The sequence below is a fragment of the Hippopotamus amphibius genome, chromosome 1 (assembly GCF_030028045.1).
Source record: "Hippopotamus amphibius kiboko isolate mHipAmp2 chromosome 1, mHipAmp2.hap2, whole genome shotgun sequence".
Lineage (NCBI taxonomy): Eukaryota > Metazoa > Chordata > Mammalia > Artiodactyla > Hippopotamidae > Hippopotamus > Hippopotamus amphibius.
This window is the reverse complement of record NC_080186.1, coordinates 36,213,049-36,229,898: the sequence shown is the minus strand read 5'-3', so window position 1 is coordinate 36,229,898 and position 16,850 is coordinate 36,213,049. Positions and strand designations below refer to the sequence as shown.

Genomic DNA, 16,850 nt, shown 5'->3' with positions numbered 1-16,850 from the left:
CCCTTGGGAAACAGCCCCTCCTAACACCACCCCCATGATGTAGCCATTCCAGGCTCATTCTAGGCTGCCCTGGGCCTATGTGGGCTCAGTTGATTTGATTCTTAGGACACAGGGTCTTCAATGATACGTCCCTTTGTAAAGATACATCTCAGAGTACAAAATACCGTCTCCTCAGGGCTTTTCAAATTTGAATCACTTTTCAAATATATCAAAGATGAGAGCAAAGCAGAACATCTGTGAACTTCTGTGGGCCACCGGGTTCCCTGCCTACCTGTGAATCTGCCTGACCACAGGGAAGAACAAAGAAAGAGGGCCACTTGGGGTCAGTGCCCAGTGCCCATCTCTGAGGTGAGCCAGAAAGCAGGGCCCGTCATCGCTTCCCAAGGGCAGTTCTGGTTCCTCTCAGCCCTCAGGGTGAACATGCATCCTAGCCAACTCCAATTTGGGCTGAGTGGATAGACTGGCAGGCTGGCCAAAGACTGTGTCACCCAGACAGGAATTGGGCACAGGAGTGGTCTACAGAGAACAATCAGGAAATGCACATGACAAGAGCCAGAGTGCTAAGGGAGTAATAAATGTATAGATTCTAGCACAAGGCAGCAGAGAATACTTATTTTCCCTTTTGTTGTAAAGTTTCCTTAATGAGGAAATGTTTATTTTAAAAGCCCTGGGAAACATATCTGTAGACACTTCATATGTAAGACACACGTGGACTATTCGTAATTGGTCCATAAATATTCTCATCATTTCCCTGGACAAGGTGCCTTGGAGACGGGTTCAGGGAATGACAATAAACAGGAGTTACCTCAGTCCACTTCCTGGGGAATCATGCATCCTCCACGAATGGCTTCTCACAAAATACTCCTCCCTTTTTCCAGGGCACATAAGTCAGTCTTGTTGAGTAAAGGCTTCTTTTTTCCATAGAGCCCAACACCTACCTCAGGTATCACCTGTGATGCCAGGTAGATAAACAGGCAAGCAAACTGGAATCATCTACTAGGAAAGACAATACTTTACCCAAGTAGCTACATTTCTTTCTACAAAAATGCATATTTAATCACAAAAGAAATCCTGCCTATGAACCTGGTGTCCCCCCAAAAAAATAAAAAAATTAAAAAAAAAAAAAGAAATCCTGCCTATCAGTACCCAGATTTAAGGAAAGAACACGTGTGCATTACACCATGTCTGCAGGCCCCTCTTTCAAATGCTCTCAGATGTGGACATATCTGCATATGGATGCAGTGGTGGGGGGAGGGGGGGGTGGCTGCGACAGTAAAAACTGTCAGTGTTTCCATTGTGAAACGGATTTTTTCATTGACCTAAAACTCAGTCATAAAACTTCTACTCTAAAGGACACACACACCAATACTCACCCCCTCCCCAACAAAACCCTAGAGCTCATGCTTATTTAGGAGTTTTAACCTGTTGTATTTAATTAAAACTTTTTTTACATTTTATGAAAAAAAATCTATTTATATGAAGAGAACTGAAAAATCAGTCAACCATATCAAAGATTAACTCCAAATTTTAAGAATTACAAAACCTAAAATATACATGGTTAATTTCTGGCAATCTGGGCAAAAGCCACTGTATCTTATCACTTTGCCCTTTTGAACACTTTCTATGCTCTCTCTTCTTGCTTCCCCACCCCCGTCACAGCCCCATCTGCCCCTCAAGCTCTCCCCTTGGAAGCAGTCTGCATACTGTCACTCGATTATCTGAGAAATATTACTTATTTCAAAACGGTTCTGTAGGGAGGACCTGAAAGGCATCTAGTGGGAATAATCAGGCCTTCTAACGGCCCTTAAATATGTATTTACATAAAACAGACCATAAATATTCCGACACACGTCGGCATATGACAGGAGCCAAGAAAGCTGCAGCAGATTTTGTCATGGTGCCTCTTCGACCCTTCCCTACAGAAAAATGTTTCCCCAGCCTTCCAAAATCTCAAAATCAAAAGCACAAACACTCACCAGTACAACCCTGTGAAGGCTGCTACCCCACCCAAGGGAAAGAAAGGAGAAAGGAGCACAAATCCAGGGTTATCACAGGGTAACAGTCTCCTATTCACTTTGTACCTTTATTTCTCATTGACGATCAGTCACAAATGCAACTCTAGATAATAATGTGAGTAGACAAACATCCCACACTCACAGACACTCCTATAGATCTAATGTTTGTGTAAGAGGAAAAAAGAGAACACAAAATACTCACTAAAGAAAGGATATTATAAACCAATAAAAGGGGAAAGGGCTCCAATTTATACAACACTACAATTTGAAATAAAGAAGTTTCCCCACCCTTCTGATCAGAATCTCATTAATTTCAAGGTCAGAATTCCATTTCACTTTGGGAGACAGACTCATTTAATTTTTCTCCACCCAGGCGTACTCCTGTGTGAGGGATCCATCTCCATGGGGGATGGCACCCCCACACAATGCAAACCAGGCAAACAGAAGAGTTATGGCTTTGACACTCGGAGGGGAATGGATATCCACATCTATGAGTTCTGACTTGACTAACAAGCTTCCTCCTGCTCTGGGGGTCTGAGACAGGTTTGGGCTGAAAAACGGAAAAATGGAGACAAGCTGGATTTGTTAGGAGAGAAGAAAGGAATCTTGATCTCCAGGTGTTACTTTGTGGCATGTTAGTTTTGAGAGGATTTCATTTTCAACTTGTGTTTGGAAGAAAAAAAAAAAGCAGAATCTGTCACACCCGAACCCGGGGCAGTTTTGGCCAGAGGTCAGGTTAGAGCTCACCTTGATCACTTGCACATTGACAAATGAAAACTAAACTACACTAAACTGAAACAGACGGACACAATGCCAATCCGTGTTCAGCAAGTATATCCCCAAAGCAGGATCAGCACACACACATACACACGCGCGTGCCCACACCCACACCCACTCACACACATCAGCTGTACAGAAAGGGAAAAGGTGGAACAGGAGCTAAAGCAAAAGAGAAAGAGAGAGAGAGAGAACACGGGCAGTTGTGCTGTCAGATAGCAGCCTTCTCCCTTAAGTGGGGAGGTCTCGGGCTTACAGATGCTGACATAAAAGACACACTCGCAACATATTTCAAAACCAAAGAGCGATGGATTTACAAGGCAGGTTGATTTTATGATGACTTTTATTGAAAAGGTACGCTGGGTTTAGGCAGATGCCTTTTAGCGCAGGAAAGTTAACACAGTGCCTAATTCAAGGAGACAGCCTGAGGAAGCAGTGCCGACAGGGGAGAGAGCTGCAATGTCTCTATTACTCTCCTCGGCATCATAAAGAGAAGAGAAAAAAATGGTATTCGTGGTGGTGGTTATAGAGAGGACAGGAGCACAAAAAATAGAGAAGAGGGGAAAGCAAACCTCAGATGTAGTTTTCTTAAGGAAATAAAATGAAGCAAATCTTAGAACAAAGGGTTGGGTGGAAAAACACCCTCAGTTCATAAATTCTCACCAGGCTGGAAGAAAACTGCTCTGTGGGGTCTACCCAGAGTCCAGAAGCTTCAAACCACAATTAGTTTCTGATTATATTAGAGGCAAAGATGGCAGGGTTCAACACGCCTAGTGTACAAGTCCCAAGTAAAGGTTTAGCCCCAACTATTAGTGAGTGTAGCCGGAGCCCAACAAGGCACTTGGAGACCATGACAGAGCTGTCCCCTAAGCAGAAATTAATAATAGTTGTGAGCATCAAATATGCAGCAGTCGCACAGGCCAACCGTGTCTAGTCCTGAAAGGGAGCCCCAGGATATGCACCCAGCAAACCTGTTAAATCCCAAGAGAAGTCAGCTTTCTAGCCTTGTGATCGCAAGGAAAACACAGCTGTTTGAAATGCTTTATGGTGATTGACGACACCTTTGTCCTTCTCTGAAAAATAGCCTGATTTGGACAAGGGCTGAGAATTGTGAAAATAAAATCACGTGGAGTCTGCTGGATGTGATACAATGGAAGAGTTAAAAAATAATACCGAGGTCAGAGAAACATAATGAGGACAGCAAAGAGAGGAGGGGTGGACAGTTTCTTCAGGCCCCAAAATTCCCTAGAAACCTACACTTACTAATGAAGTGACATTCACTCCGGTATATACATAGCACCCCTCTCCACTCCACAGTCCCCAGAGAATAAGCCAATCGTGCCCTGGAGGGAAGGGCAGAGCAGGCCAACGTGCCTCTGGCTACCTTCAGAAAAACATTCCCTACAAGAACTATCAATGCTCATTGACAAGAGACAAGTAAATGTCAGCACTCCACAGCTATTGAATGGGAGGGAGTCGGCCCTTCCCATTACTAGGAGCATGAAAAATGCCACCGACCTGTTGAATACTACTGTAAGGCAGGGCTTACTGGGGTTAGAGGAGGGCTGCACCAGAGTACTTACATCTGTCATTCCGATCCTCTGGGCTAGATGAGGCTTCCCGGTCTGAAATGAGGCCAGAGACAGCAAAAATCTTCTTCCCAGTGTCGTCAACCTTAAGTGAACCGGGGGAGCTAGATGGCAGCTGTGTTCCAAAGTCATATTCCTTGCCATCTGCATCTGAGAAGCGCAAGTGGGGAGACTCTGTGTCATGGCAGTTTTTAAGTCGCTTGGCCGGCGTAAAGGCTGACTGGTAACTCTCCCGGTCCTCAGTGGAAGCAAAGGGACGGAAAGCTCCCACTCCACTATGATTCAGCATACTGATTGGGGTGCAATCTAGATTTGGGGGAGCAAACTGCGGGTGGAGGTGTAGTAAAGAAGGGGGAAAATCACGATTGGCAAAAGTGCCTGGCACCCCACCTTGCCGATGGTACATAGAGGCAAAGGTATAGGAACCATTGGTGAATGGAATATGCACGTCCTTGTCTACTGAGACAGGTACACCGAAGGGTCGTGGCTGCTGACAAGGGATGGACGCATCACGGCTGGCCTCAGCCGTGGACGCCAGGACCATCAGTGCTGGGGATGCCAGCGGGTTGGGGAGGTAGGACGAGTTCTCCATCTTGAAGGCTGCCCGGTGTAAGTCCATCGGAGTCTCCTTCTATGGCCGGTGTCACACAAGAAGCAGTCTTCCCTGGGAGGGAGCAGCACCTGGGATCAGGGCAGGGAATGTTACTGGGGAATCATCCCCTTCTAAGACCTGTGGAAACAGCAAAGAGAAAAAAAGAGGGGGGAGGAAGGTCAGGGGAAGGAAAGAAAAGGGAAACCCCAAGTGATCGAAACACCATCCTTCTGGCTTACAGATGCTCGGGCAAGAGACACCACAGGCTTTAGGAACCAGTGGGCAGCAGCATCAGACCATTTTCATTCAGGAAAATCAATAGACAACTTACTGTGATGTACGCGTAGCTGACTTTGGTCCCTACACGTTCCGGGTGAAATGCGTCTGAGCCCAGCAAAAGAAAAAAAAAATCATAAAACCTCCAAATACAATATTCCCTGAGCAAATGAGCTTTGGAAGGCCAAGTCACCCAGTAGATTAGGTGGGGTCTATATTTTAAAGGGCCTGCACCTGCATATACCACTCATGGCAGGCCTGATGTTCAAACAGAGACCAGGTTCTACCCATATGACCCCCCACATTTGCATCCTCTCTTCATCTTCCCTAACAATGCCCTGAGACTGAAAAATCCCTAAATCAAGCACATCTAGGCCATGAACATCTACATGTTAGTTAATTGTACGTGTGGCTAAATCACACACATTAGCACATACATAAACACACATCTTCATGTATCATCTAAGACTGTTTCCAGAAGAAGTATTATGTGAAGAAACAACAGCATCATTATTTTTGATCCACACCCCTCTCTAATCACATAGGCTTTCTCTTGAGAAGGAACAAAACCTTCATCAATAAAGTGCCTGGCGTCCCTGACAATATTTAAAAACATAATGGGTGCCTTTGGCATATGTTCTCTGGAAGCGTCTGTCTTCCAGGGGCAGCAAAGAACGGATTGGTAATTTTAGTTACTAATGCACTCACTCTTAAGTAGATTTGTAAACTGCCTTGAATTTGCCATTAACATTTAGAGCAAAATGTTAACAAAATTTCTGACTTATTTTCCTCTGCTTATTGGCCCAGTCAGAGTTGATGTCCGCTAAAGGCCTCTGGAACAAATTGGAGTTCAGAAAGACTTCTTTCAATTTCTCTTTTAAATTTAGGCTGTACGTTTTCATAGGCACTGATTCTGTTTCAAAATTTATTTTGAGTAGGGGACGGGAGAAGGGCTGTATATGAAAGTTAGGACAACATAAGATGAATAGGACTTACTAGCTTCAAAAATATACACTAAACAAAAACTTAATGAAACACATGTAACCAAAAAGCACCATCTGCTACCAATTATAAGCTCTAAATTGACAGTCACGTCTCAAATAAAATTTACCCCCTCCCTTAAAAAAAAAAAACCCCACCTAGATAAAGGAGTATCTTTGATATTCCCTCAAACAGAGAGACCTCAGTTAAGCGGTAGATGAATCCTCCCGGTTTAATGCAGTGCGTAGAGAGTATTTCCTTCTCCCATCCTGTAGCAGACGTGTCAATGACTGTTATTAATTGGGAAGATGAGTGCACACCATCAGACTGCTTCCTCATTTGGCATCTTTCCTTATAGACATCATTGCTAAATTACCAGATTATGTATCTCACATTAACGGATTTTTCTCTCTTCCAAATTTTAAATAACTTTCCTGTCAAGTTATAGCAGTACAGGGAATGATCTGCCAAGGACAGCCAGTTAGCCTGACAAGTCTGGGAATCCTGTTCTTGGCTGTTTTCAAGTCAGATTAATGGTCATACAACATGGATGCTCCGAAAGTGGGTCCAGGGCTGTTCCAAGGGTTCTAAGCAGCTCCTCACAACAGAAATAACGAACTACTTGTCTGTCAAACGAGCAATACTACATGAAGCAAGCTGGAGGAAGGGGCAAACATAACACACTAGGGGTGAGGGGAGGGATGTTTCCCCCCCAAAATAACCATCACCCAGAGGATTCACTTCCTATTTTTACTTCCTGGATCACCTCATTATGTTAAATGAGTTTCATAAATTAGTAATCTGGCGACAGCACCGGACACTCCAACAGAACACGGTGAATCACTCAAACCTGGTTATTCATTTGAAACTTCATTATACTGAAAATAAATCAACAATATTTTCCCAGGTCACACCTCTTTTACTCCACTGCATGGGCGTTGGTCTCTGTGGGGGAAGGAGAAGTGCTGCTTTTCTTTTCCCTTTTCTTTCTTACCCCCTTCTCACATTAACAGCTTGTATAGATGAGGCTTCAGCAGACCACAGTCATTATGAAAATCTATAGTTAATACACTCCCAATGTCAAAATGTCATGGGTTTAAACACAGAACCCCAAATAAGAAAACTAACTGACCCTCTTAATTAAAAAAATATGGATTGTAAGATAATCAGCTTGATGGAGCATTTGGGTGACTGTAAAGAGCCGGCAAAGGGAAAGTAAGTAACTGTTACTTTTCTGCCTCTATGCTGATTTTTTTTAATTTAGCACTTTGTGCAAATCCAGATTAAAATAACTCCAGCTATTGATCCGAGCAGTGGAATTGACATTAATTTTAGTTCACTTCTCACTTTGCAAAGGGATCAATAGGAAGTAATAACAGCTGACATCCCCGCTGAAAGGAGGAGAAAGAAGGGCTGAAGACAGAAATCGAAAAGCAACCAAATAAATCATCAGCTACTTTTCCACGGCATCAGACAAACTCCAAACAGATTGCAAAAAGTCTTTGTTGAATTAACTAAACAAGGAGGAGGGATCAATCCACGAAGCTAAATAAATTGTCTGGCAGGCAGTGAGGTTGGACGGAGGGACCAACAAATATTGAGTTTTAAAAATTTCAAATCCTTGACGTGATGAGTTTGGTTCAGGGCTGTATGTGTGGGAGTTTGTTAAATCACACACCCGACCCTGGTTTAAAGTGATTACAAACCGCCAGCTAACTGAATAATTAGTGAGATTACTAATTGCGTGGTTAAACATGCCAGAACCAAGACAAATGAAACCAAGAAGCTGGCGTTTAGAACGTGAACATGTCTGATGCTGGGCTGATGCGCAGCGCTCCCCGCTCTCCGGCGCGAACTAGCCACTTTCGCACTGAAAAACCGAAAGCCAGAGAGAAAGTCTGAGAGAGCAGGCAATCTCCCACCCTAGCCTCTGACCATCCCTGTCCAGGGTCTGGGCTTCCTGACCCGCGCCAGGATCGGCGTAGAAGGAAGCGGCGCTGCTGCTTGCTGCTGCTGCTGCCGGGAGCCAAACCCACTTGCAAATGACTGCCACAAAGAAAGCTGCAAAAGCCTCTTTCCCGGAGCCCGAGCTCTGAACGCCCACCAAACTACGACTCTGTTGGTAATTAAAACGCACACACAATCCCCCTCTGCTTATTACAACAGGTGACATTTTTGTGGTCTCTGAACCGTTTCCAAAAGCCAAGAATTAAAATAATAGAACAAATTAAACGATATTTTCCCTTAGCATAAATAAACTTTTAAAAAATTAACAGGCAACTTAAAAAAGCAAAGAACAATGGGAAATGGGGCCAGGGTGGTGGGGGGTTGTGAAGAACTCAGGAAAGATTTTTTTTTTTAAGTTCACAGACTTCTTCGCTTGAAGAGAATTCCCGCACACCAAATGCCTTGGGGGTATTTGGAAACACCGCTCTAGCAGAAATTTTACCACCATATGCACGAGCTCAGGAAGCAGAAGGCTAACACGGTTCCACGGCTGGGGCCGACGCCTGCGATTCAGACGTGGCCGGGTATCGGTCCCAGGTTTGGACCCCGACTCAGGCCCGACTTGGCCAGGAGGTGGGAATCGAGACCGTCCGGCCTGTCCGAGAGTGCGCGGCCGCGGGGCTGCCGCTCAGTGAGCGGATGCACAGTTCAGCCGCTAAGTCTTCACCGCGAAAACCCAACTCTTTTAGGGAAAACGGAGGAAGGAGAGGTGAAGGCGAAACCTACATAAACTTAGGGCCAACGCAGAGCCAAGCCCACCACTCCTCGGTCTGACCTCTCCCTCCAGCTCTCGGTTGCCTCTGCACAAAGAATGTTTTAGGTCCCAACAACCCCCGCACGAAACATCTGTTTGTAACTTTGGGGAACCAGGGCTCAGGCCAGGGACGAACCGCTAAGTGCGACGGGCAGGCCCTGGTCCGCGGCCGGGTATGACCTGCGGGGCAGGAGCTCGGAGGAGGCTGCCTTCGATCAAAGTCCAAGGACCTCGTGCCCCTGAACAGCCCCGCCCCGCGGGTCACCCGGGTCCCGTCGCCGCGCGCCACCGCTTCGGCGGGCAGCCACCAGGCTCCTAGATAGCGGGGCTCCTGCACAGGCGGGCCGGCGCCGGGGAGCCGGGCCCTCCGGGTTCCCGGACCGCGGGCCTGGAGTGCGGGAGGGAGGGCTCTGACTCTCGCGCCGCGGCCGCCCGGCCGCTGCACGCGACGCGACTCGCAGAACAGGTGTGTGTCCCCGCTCGCTAGGCGCCCGGCCCCGTCTGTCACCGGCGGCGAGGCGCCGCCCTGTCCTCGGCCTTCCCCCACTCGCGCCGGAGTACGGCGAGCGAATTCACGCCACTTTCGCCGGGTTTCCGCCGGCCGAGAGGGACCTGCACGGAAGACGCCCTCATCGCTTTTCCTCGACGCTCTTTTTGCCTTTCCCACCTCGGCTCATTTTCCATTTGCGGGAAGAACCCCCGAGACGGGCGGCGGAGGAGGCCGGCACCCCTGGCCGCTCTGCTCCCCCCAGCCTGACTCGCCGCCTTCTCCCGGCCCGCCCTTTTTTCTCTTTTTCTTCCCGTTTCTTTCTCCTTCACCCCCCAAGCCGAGTCTGGTGCGGAGGCGAGAGGCGAGACGTGGCTGGTAGGCATCGTGGGCAGAGAGCGCCCGAGTCTTCCCTCTGAGCTGCTCCGGGGCAGGAGGCGGCGCGGGCCACAGACCCCAGACTGCCCGCCCGGCCCGGCCTGGCAGGGCTGAGCCCCGAGCCGAGCGTCCCCGCCCAATACAGCCGCCCGGTGCGATGCGCGCCCGGCTCGGGGCCCGGGCCCTGGCCCTCCGCTGGAGCCGCGGCCGGGTCCAAGAGGGCGCGTTCTGATGGAGAAGCGAGAGCTCTTCCCCTGCCTCTGGGCAGCCTGAGCCCCCGCTACTTCTGGGCTCCCGCGCGCCCGGCCGGCCGGGGTCCACCCGGGCCCCAGGCTCCTGGAGGGGCTCCTGGAGCGGAGCACGGACCGGGCATCCCCTCGGATGGCCTCACCACCGTGGGCGGCCTCGTCCGGGGGGCCGCACGGAAGCTCTCCGCCCAAGTTTGTTGTGCCCTGGAAGAAAAGGCTTTCCCTTACAAAGCACAAAGCCGAAACGCCCAGGCGGAGCCCTGAAAAGCCCGGGGCTGGGGAGAGGGGGGCGGCCGGAGGCTCGGGAGCGCGGTGGCGGGTCGGGCTCCGGGCGGAGAAGGTCGCTCCGCCGGGGCTGACGAGCGCGGCTGTGGCGGCCGCAGGACGGCAGCGCCCGGAGTGCTCGCAGAAAAGTTTTGTTCTCAAGTCGGAGGAAGAGAAATCGTTACTCAGTTTAGGGCAGGTCTAAGATAAAAATAAAACTACAAAAAGAGCCACGCGCCGCTGTCTGCGCGGCGGTCCTCTCGCCCCGCTCGGTGGAACCGCCGGAAGAGAGAGTCCGGTCTCCGAAAATCCCGGGAGACCCCTCACGGGTCGGGCTGCTCTGAGACCAGGCCGGCGGGCCGGGCGGAGCGGGGAGTGTACCCGCTGCATTTCGAGCGGTCCACCTCTGGGCCAGCACCTGCCTCCTTCCTGCCCGCGGCGGCTACCCCCCCCCCCCACGCCCTTCACCCCCGCCCCCTCCAGGAAAGTAAACCGAGCCCCCGGGGGCCCCAGGCTTGCAGCTTCTCCCCGGGTACCCCCACCAGGCGGGACGTGTGTTGTGTGGGGGCGGTCGAGGTCTTTTCTCATTCGGATCACCCCTTCCCCATCCCGCCAGCCGCCTCGGGCTCCCCGCGGAGTACCACCCGGCCCGGGCCCCGCCGGAAATCACCGCGGGATCCACGGGGGAGCCGGGCAAGAGGGCATTCTGGCGTTCGACCCAAACAAAGTGGCAATGTGGCATATTAAAAGATGGAGAAAAGGAGTCCCGCTCGCTTCCCTCGCTGCCCCTGCCCCCTCACCCTCCCTACTTGTCCAATTCCCGCGTCTGGTCCCTCCCCCTCGCACCCCCAAATAAAACACATTAAGGAAAACTCAAGAAGGAAAGTTTGAGTGAGGCAGCGCACGGAGTGCGCAGGGCACCGATGCCGGGAGGCACCGTCGCGAAGACCTGAGACGTGCCAGTCCAGGTCCCAGCCCCTGCCCCCTGTCCGGGGGGAGCCGCCCGATTCCCTAGGAAACGGACCCGGAAAGTTAGCCAGGTTCCTGAGCCACCCGGCCGCCCTCGCACCCACTCCTCTAGTGTACGCACACGCATCCACACCCCTTTCTGGTCTCCATACTTGCCGTGGAAATTCCTTGGGAGAATGGTCGCACTTTTCAGGACACGGAGGGAAGGAGGCGGTGAGTGTGGTGCATGAAAAGTCCCGGGTGCGCAGAGCCGGCGGAGGCAGCGGCGGCGGCGGCGGCGGCAGCGGCCGCAGCGGCAGTAGGCGGCTGGCCCCGGGTTTGTGCTCGCGAGCTGCCTGGGATTGCATGTACAGATCAAGAGACTCGGTTGGTGTGAGAGAAGGAGCAGTGCTGCCTCTCAGCGCTGGCTCTAATCAGTGAATGAGCCTCCACTCTCCCAGGGACTCGGAGACACACACACGCGCGCACGCACGCACACACACACACACACAAGAGCACATTCTCTCACACTCACACACATACAGGCACTCTGAGCACTGAATACATTAGGGCACTAAGGGACTCTGGGAAATGGAGTCCAGACCCGGGACACTCCTGGAGAACAGACCTGCTAGCCTTCGCGAAAGAGCTGGAAAGTCTTGGGGTCTCGAGACGTTGTGGAAACTGAAGAGAGCTCCTGCTTTTGTTCACATTTACCCCCCTGAAAGATCTCAGTGGATGGTTTGCTGTTCTTCTTTCTCTCTTGAACCAAAAGCGACCAGGAGTAAATGGGTATCTTTAAAACTGACACCCATTGCAGCTGAATGACTCCCGAACCCTGGCTCCCTCATAAACTCTGCCTGTTCCCCAGGAAAATCTTACCTATCGCTTTGCTCCTGGGATGCTTCTCTGGTTGTTTGCCTATAATAATAAGGCAATAAATGAATACAAATAAAACTGTTACTTGCAGAGGGGATGGAGAGGGCCTAGTTTAGCACCCATATTTGAGAATAAAAATTTTTATTGGTGTTTATATTTACAGTTTTTCTTTTCAAATAGTTTTATATCATCCTTTAATTCACTAGTTACAGAAAGATAAATAGGGGAACTGGATGGAGAACTAACATCCCCTGAGTGCCTTCTAGAAACTGGGTTCTGGGACTAAATGCCTTTACATAATCTCATTTAATCCTCAGATCAATTCTGGAGATAATATCAGCACTATTTTATATATAAGAGAGGAAACTGAGGTTGAAAGGGTTTTGTAACTTGCCTGCGGGAACATAGTTAACTACTCTAGGATAGCAGGTAGTCTGAGCTCTGGAAGCAAAACCCAACCAAAGTTTAATCCTGGTTTAAGAAATTACTCCTTTCTTTTGTGGCTCAGTTTCTAAAACCATGTATTTCTCATCTCAAAAAAAAGGGGGTGATGGTGTGGGGTGGGGAGTACATTCTGATAATCTTCCCTCCAAAGAACCACATGGGATGGGATTACAAATTGTCTATCTAAAAACATAGAGCCCTCACAGTCTCATTCTTGCTATATTTCATGGTCCCTTTTATCTTACACTTAACATTAATGTAGCATTAATGTTAAATGTTAAACTAAATATTATGTATGTTTAGGTGTACATGTGTTGTTTGTATTTAAAATTTTTAGTTAGCAACTCTTTACGTAAATAATTTGATCAACCTAGAGTTCTATACTTATGACTATTTCTGTCTGTGTAATTCATGAGATCAGAGTTGTTAAGGAACCTCTAAGTCTTTATCTCCATGTTGAGTCATTCATTCCCACAGTGGCATTTAATGTATTAGGCACTACTCTTCCCACTAGATTATTCTTTGCTGCTGGATTATAAACTTCATGAAGGCAAGAACCATGTGTGTTTTATTCAGCATTACACCTCAGCATCTAACAGTGTCAATCTTTTAGTTGAATGAATAAACGAGGATATAAAAGTAAAATGAACAAAATTTCTGCCCCCAAAGAGCTCATTATCTAGTAGGTGAGACTAGAGTTAGAAAACAATTCGATGACTGCTGTGATTAGGGTAACCATGTAATTTATCGGCCTGAGACAAGTTTGATAGTGAAAAGAAGCACTATTAATAGTTATGCTGGGACAGAAGGGGTGAATGGGGACCATCCTGAGCCAAGCAGATTGAATGGTCGCTCTAACTACGTAAGGTGTTTCATTCATTCATTTAACAAGCATTTATTGGGAACTCTCTTGTGTGGTGGGTTGAAGAAACAAGCCACTTGATTTCCCTAGAAATTGAAGTATGAGCATTGAATAGCAAGAGAAAATCAGGATAAGTGGGGCAAATCACAAAAAGGCTATGTATACTAATTTAAGGAAGATGGACTTTATTCTACAGATGATGAGAAGCCCCTAGAGGGTTTTTCAGGGGTGTGACATGGTAGAATTTCTGTGTTAAAAAGAGCATTAGGTACTGGGTGAGTAGAGTGGAGTTTTGACTGGAGCTAGGGAGACCAATTAAGGAGTCTATTACAGGTAATTCAGTTGGGATTTAATAGGGTCTGGACCAAGGTACTGGGGCAATGGGAATGGAGAAGAGGGGACACATTACAGTGAAATCTAAAAGGTGGAATTTACAGGATTTAGTCACTTACTATAGTAGATGAAGGCAGAAAACCCTATATAAATCCTAAATATGACTTTATTATTTATAGGACAAGATGCTATCAGTACTTTAATGTTCATTAGTAGTGAAAGCCTTCCTCAGATGAGCTTATGGAGTTCCCATAAATCCAGTGCACAATCTCACAGGTAGATGATATAAATAAGATGCCCCATGTCAATCACCAAGCCAAACCATTCTAATTACTACCTCATGCAATGGTCTGCACTATGACGCAAGTACTTAGGAATCAGAAGAAATAATCACTGTCTACAAAGACAATCTAAATTTAAAAATTAAATGCACAATCCCACAAAGCCATAGCATAATCATGTAATGCAAAATCGAGTATGTAATACCTCACTAATTCACAGGTCATATGTCCAGCAACCTCAGCTATCCAAAACACAATGAACCAGGAAATAAGCAAAAGGGGTCCCAGAATAGCCAAAATAAACATTACAAAGACCATGCACTAAAGTTAACACATTTTACTCCTAGGAGAATTCCTCAAGCCTTCACTCAGAGCAGATTTACTCTTTCTTAGGTACAATTCTAATAAGCTTGATTATTTGGCTTTCCCATTCACAGCTGATTAAGATTGTCAAATTAAAAGGGGGCAGCCATTAAAAAGAATGAGATAGACTTGAATGTACTGACATGCAAAGATACCTATTGTATTTTGCCAAGTGGGAAGAAAAGCCAGTCATAAAACTGTATGCAGAATTTGACTGATATTTGTATATACACGAGTATACACACACATTGACAGAAAATGGCCTGTAGGGATACACATTACACTGCTAACAATGGGAGTGTGGGTGTGGGGGAGGGGTGGGGTGGGGAGCCAGGAACAAGGAAGGACTTTGACTTTTTACTTGGAATGTTTCTGTTTGTGGGTCAATGAACATTTTGTAATTCTAATATCCATTAAAAGACATATAACAGGAGCAAAAGGCAGTGTTGTTAGAGCGAGCACACTGACACCAAGAAGTGGTGACCAAAATACAAGAAGTGAGTGCAAGAACTCTCAAACCAGAAAAGAATAGTTACTTGGTGTAGAAGCAAAAAGTCCTAGCCCATCAGTGTCCCCAGAGGCTGCCATGAATTCCAAGCCAGCATAAAGCTGGTGCTTTCAGGGATAAGTCATCAAGGAACACATTAGGCTTAGTATATTTTACTTAGGAGAAGAAGCATGTAAAAACTTAAAAAAAAAAATTCCCACCAAAGGCAGATTTTGATACTTTAGGAAGTAAATTTCAGTTGTCTGGAAAATAGACTTTTGTGGAATACATCACTCCCTGAAGACGAGAAGGAAAGGAGATGTTACTTTATGTAAGAGCAGAAGGAATGCGGAGTAAGGGATGGTCCATAAACTCAACAATCAACAAACATTGACTGAGGGGCTACCAAGTGCCAGTCACTAAGGACAGGAAGATAAATTTAAAAATAGCCCCTGCCCTAGAGAAGCTTACAGTCCAGCAGCAGCAATGGATTAGGAAACAGACAGGGAGCATCGCTGCACAATGTGAGCAGTGCTATAATGGAAACTCTGGGTAAAGGGTGATGGGAATACAAAAGAAGGTGGTCCGAACTCTGCCTGGTGCTATTACAAAAGGAGGCAGAGATGTAAGTGGGTGTTCAAAAAATAACTGTTGTAGGGGATGACATTTATTTTTATTTATTTACTTTTATTTATTTATTTACTTTTATTTATTTTTGGCTGCATTGGGTCTTCATTGCTGCACGTGGGCTTTCTCTAGTTGTGGGGAGCGGGGCCTACTCTTCGTTGTGGTGCACAGGCTTCTCATTGCAGTGACTTCTCTTGTTGAGGAGCACAGGCTCTAGGCACACGGGTGTCAGAAGTTGTGGCTTGTGGGTTCAGTAGTTGTGGCTTATGGGTTCTAGGGCACAGGCTCAGTAGTTGTGGCGCATGGGCTTAGGTGCTCCTCGGCATGTGGGCTCTCCAGACCAGGGATCAAACCCGTGTTCCCTGCATTGGCAGGCAGATTCTTAACCACTGTGCCACCAAGGAAGTCCATGGGATGACACTTAAACTGTGTTAAAAACGACACTTAAGTTGGAGTTTGAAGGATAAGTAGAGTTTACCTAGGGAGAAAATAGGAGCAGCCCTCTGGATGAGGGAAGAGTACGTGCTAAGGCACAAAGACCTGAACGTTCCTGGCGAGTTCAGATAATGCATTTCAGACTTTCCATAAGAAAGGGTGGTGGTAGATAGTGGCGTCTAAGGGCAAGCCTGAAATAATTTGCCATTAGCTTGGAATTTATATATCCTGTTTTATCTCGGAAAAAAAAATACCAATGGAAATTTTGCCTTCAAGTCCACAAATATATTGTATTTTAATATAAAACAATGTTTTAAATTATTTATCATCTGGTAAAACTGATGCTCCAGAAAGACGCACCACATTTATCCAGTACTTTCTCATATCCCATGTGTAACACTAAATGATCCAGGTGTTCTTGTTCCTAATTTGAAAAACAAAGGTATAGAGGACATAAGGGGGCACTAGAGAAGCAGAGCAATGGATGGTGAAGGGTCTTGTTTGTCACATTAAGGAACTGGATGCTGCAGCGTCTAGCTAACTCCTATTCATACTTCAAGACTCCACTTAGGCATGGTTTCTTCCAAGAAGCTTTGCCACCTACCAGTCCTCTCTCCTCTTCAACCCCTCTTATCCTAGCATCCTATGCATTTATCTATCCACTTACCACATTGTACTGGAATTATTGATTAAGTTCTCAGTCTCCTCCACTAGACTTTGATCTGCTTAAAAGCAGTTGTTTTGCATAGTACTTAGCACAATAGATACTGGTATCTGTTGGACTGCATTGATTTAAATGTGAGGACAAGATTCAGGAAACGCA

General features: G+C 47.1%; 1 protein-coding gene across 3 annotated transcripts in view; it reads right to left on the bottom strand.

The window, feature by feature from the left end:
* RNF220 (ring finger protein 220) overlaps window positions 1–11,758 on the bottom strand; it is a 231,446-nt gene extending 219,688 nt beyond the window's left edge. The window contains exons 1-2 of one of the 3 annotated variants that reach the window (XM_057708648.1): window positions 11,490–11,758; window positions 4,376–5,111 (exon numbers count right to left, since the gene is read on the bottom strand). In XM_057708648.1, the coding sequence (XP_057564631.1) occupies window positions 4,376–5,000 (625 nt within the window). In that variant the 5' untranslated portion in view covers window positions 5,001–5,111; window positions 11,490–11,758. Of the gene's footprint in view, window positions 1–4,375; window positions 5,112–11,489 lie in introns of those variants that run through there. The other 2 variants (XM_057708660.1, XM_057708639.1) reach the window with 2 other exon arrangements.
* Window positions 11,759–16,850: the final 5,092 nt, after the last annotated feature.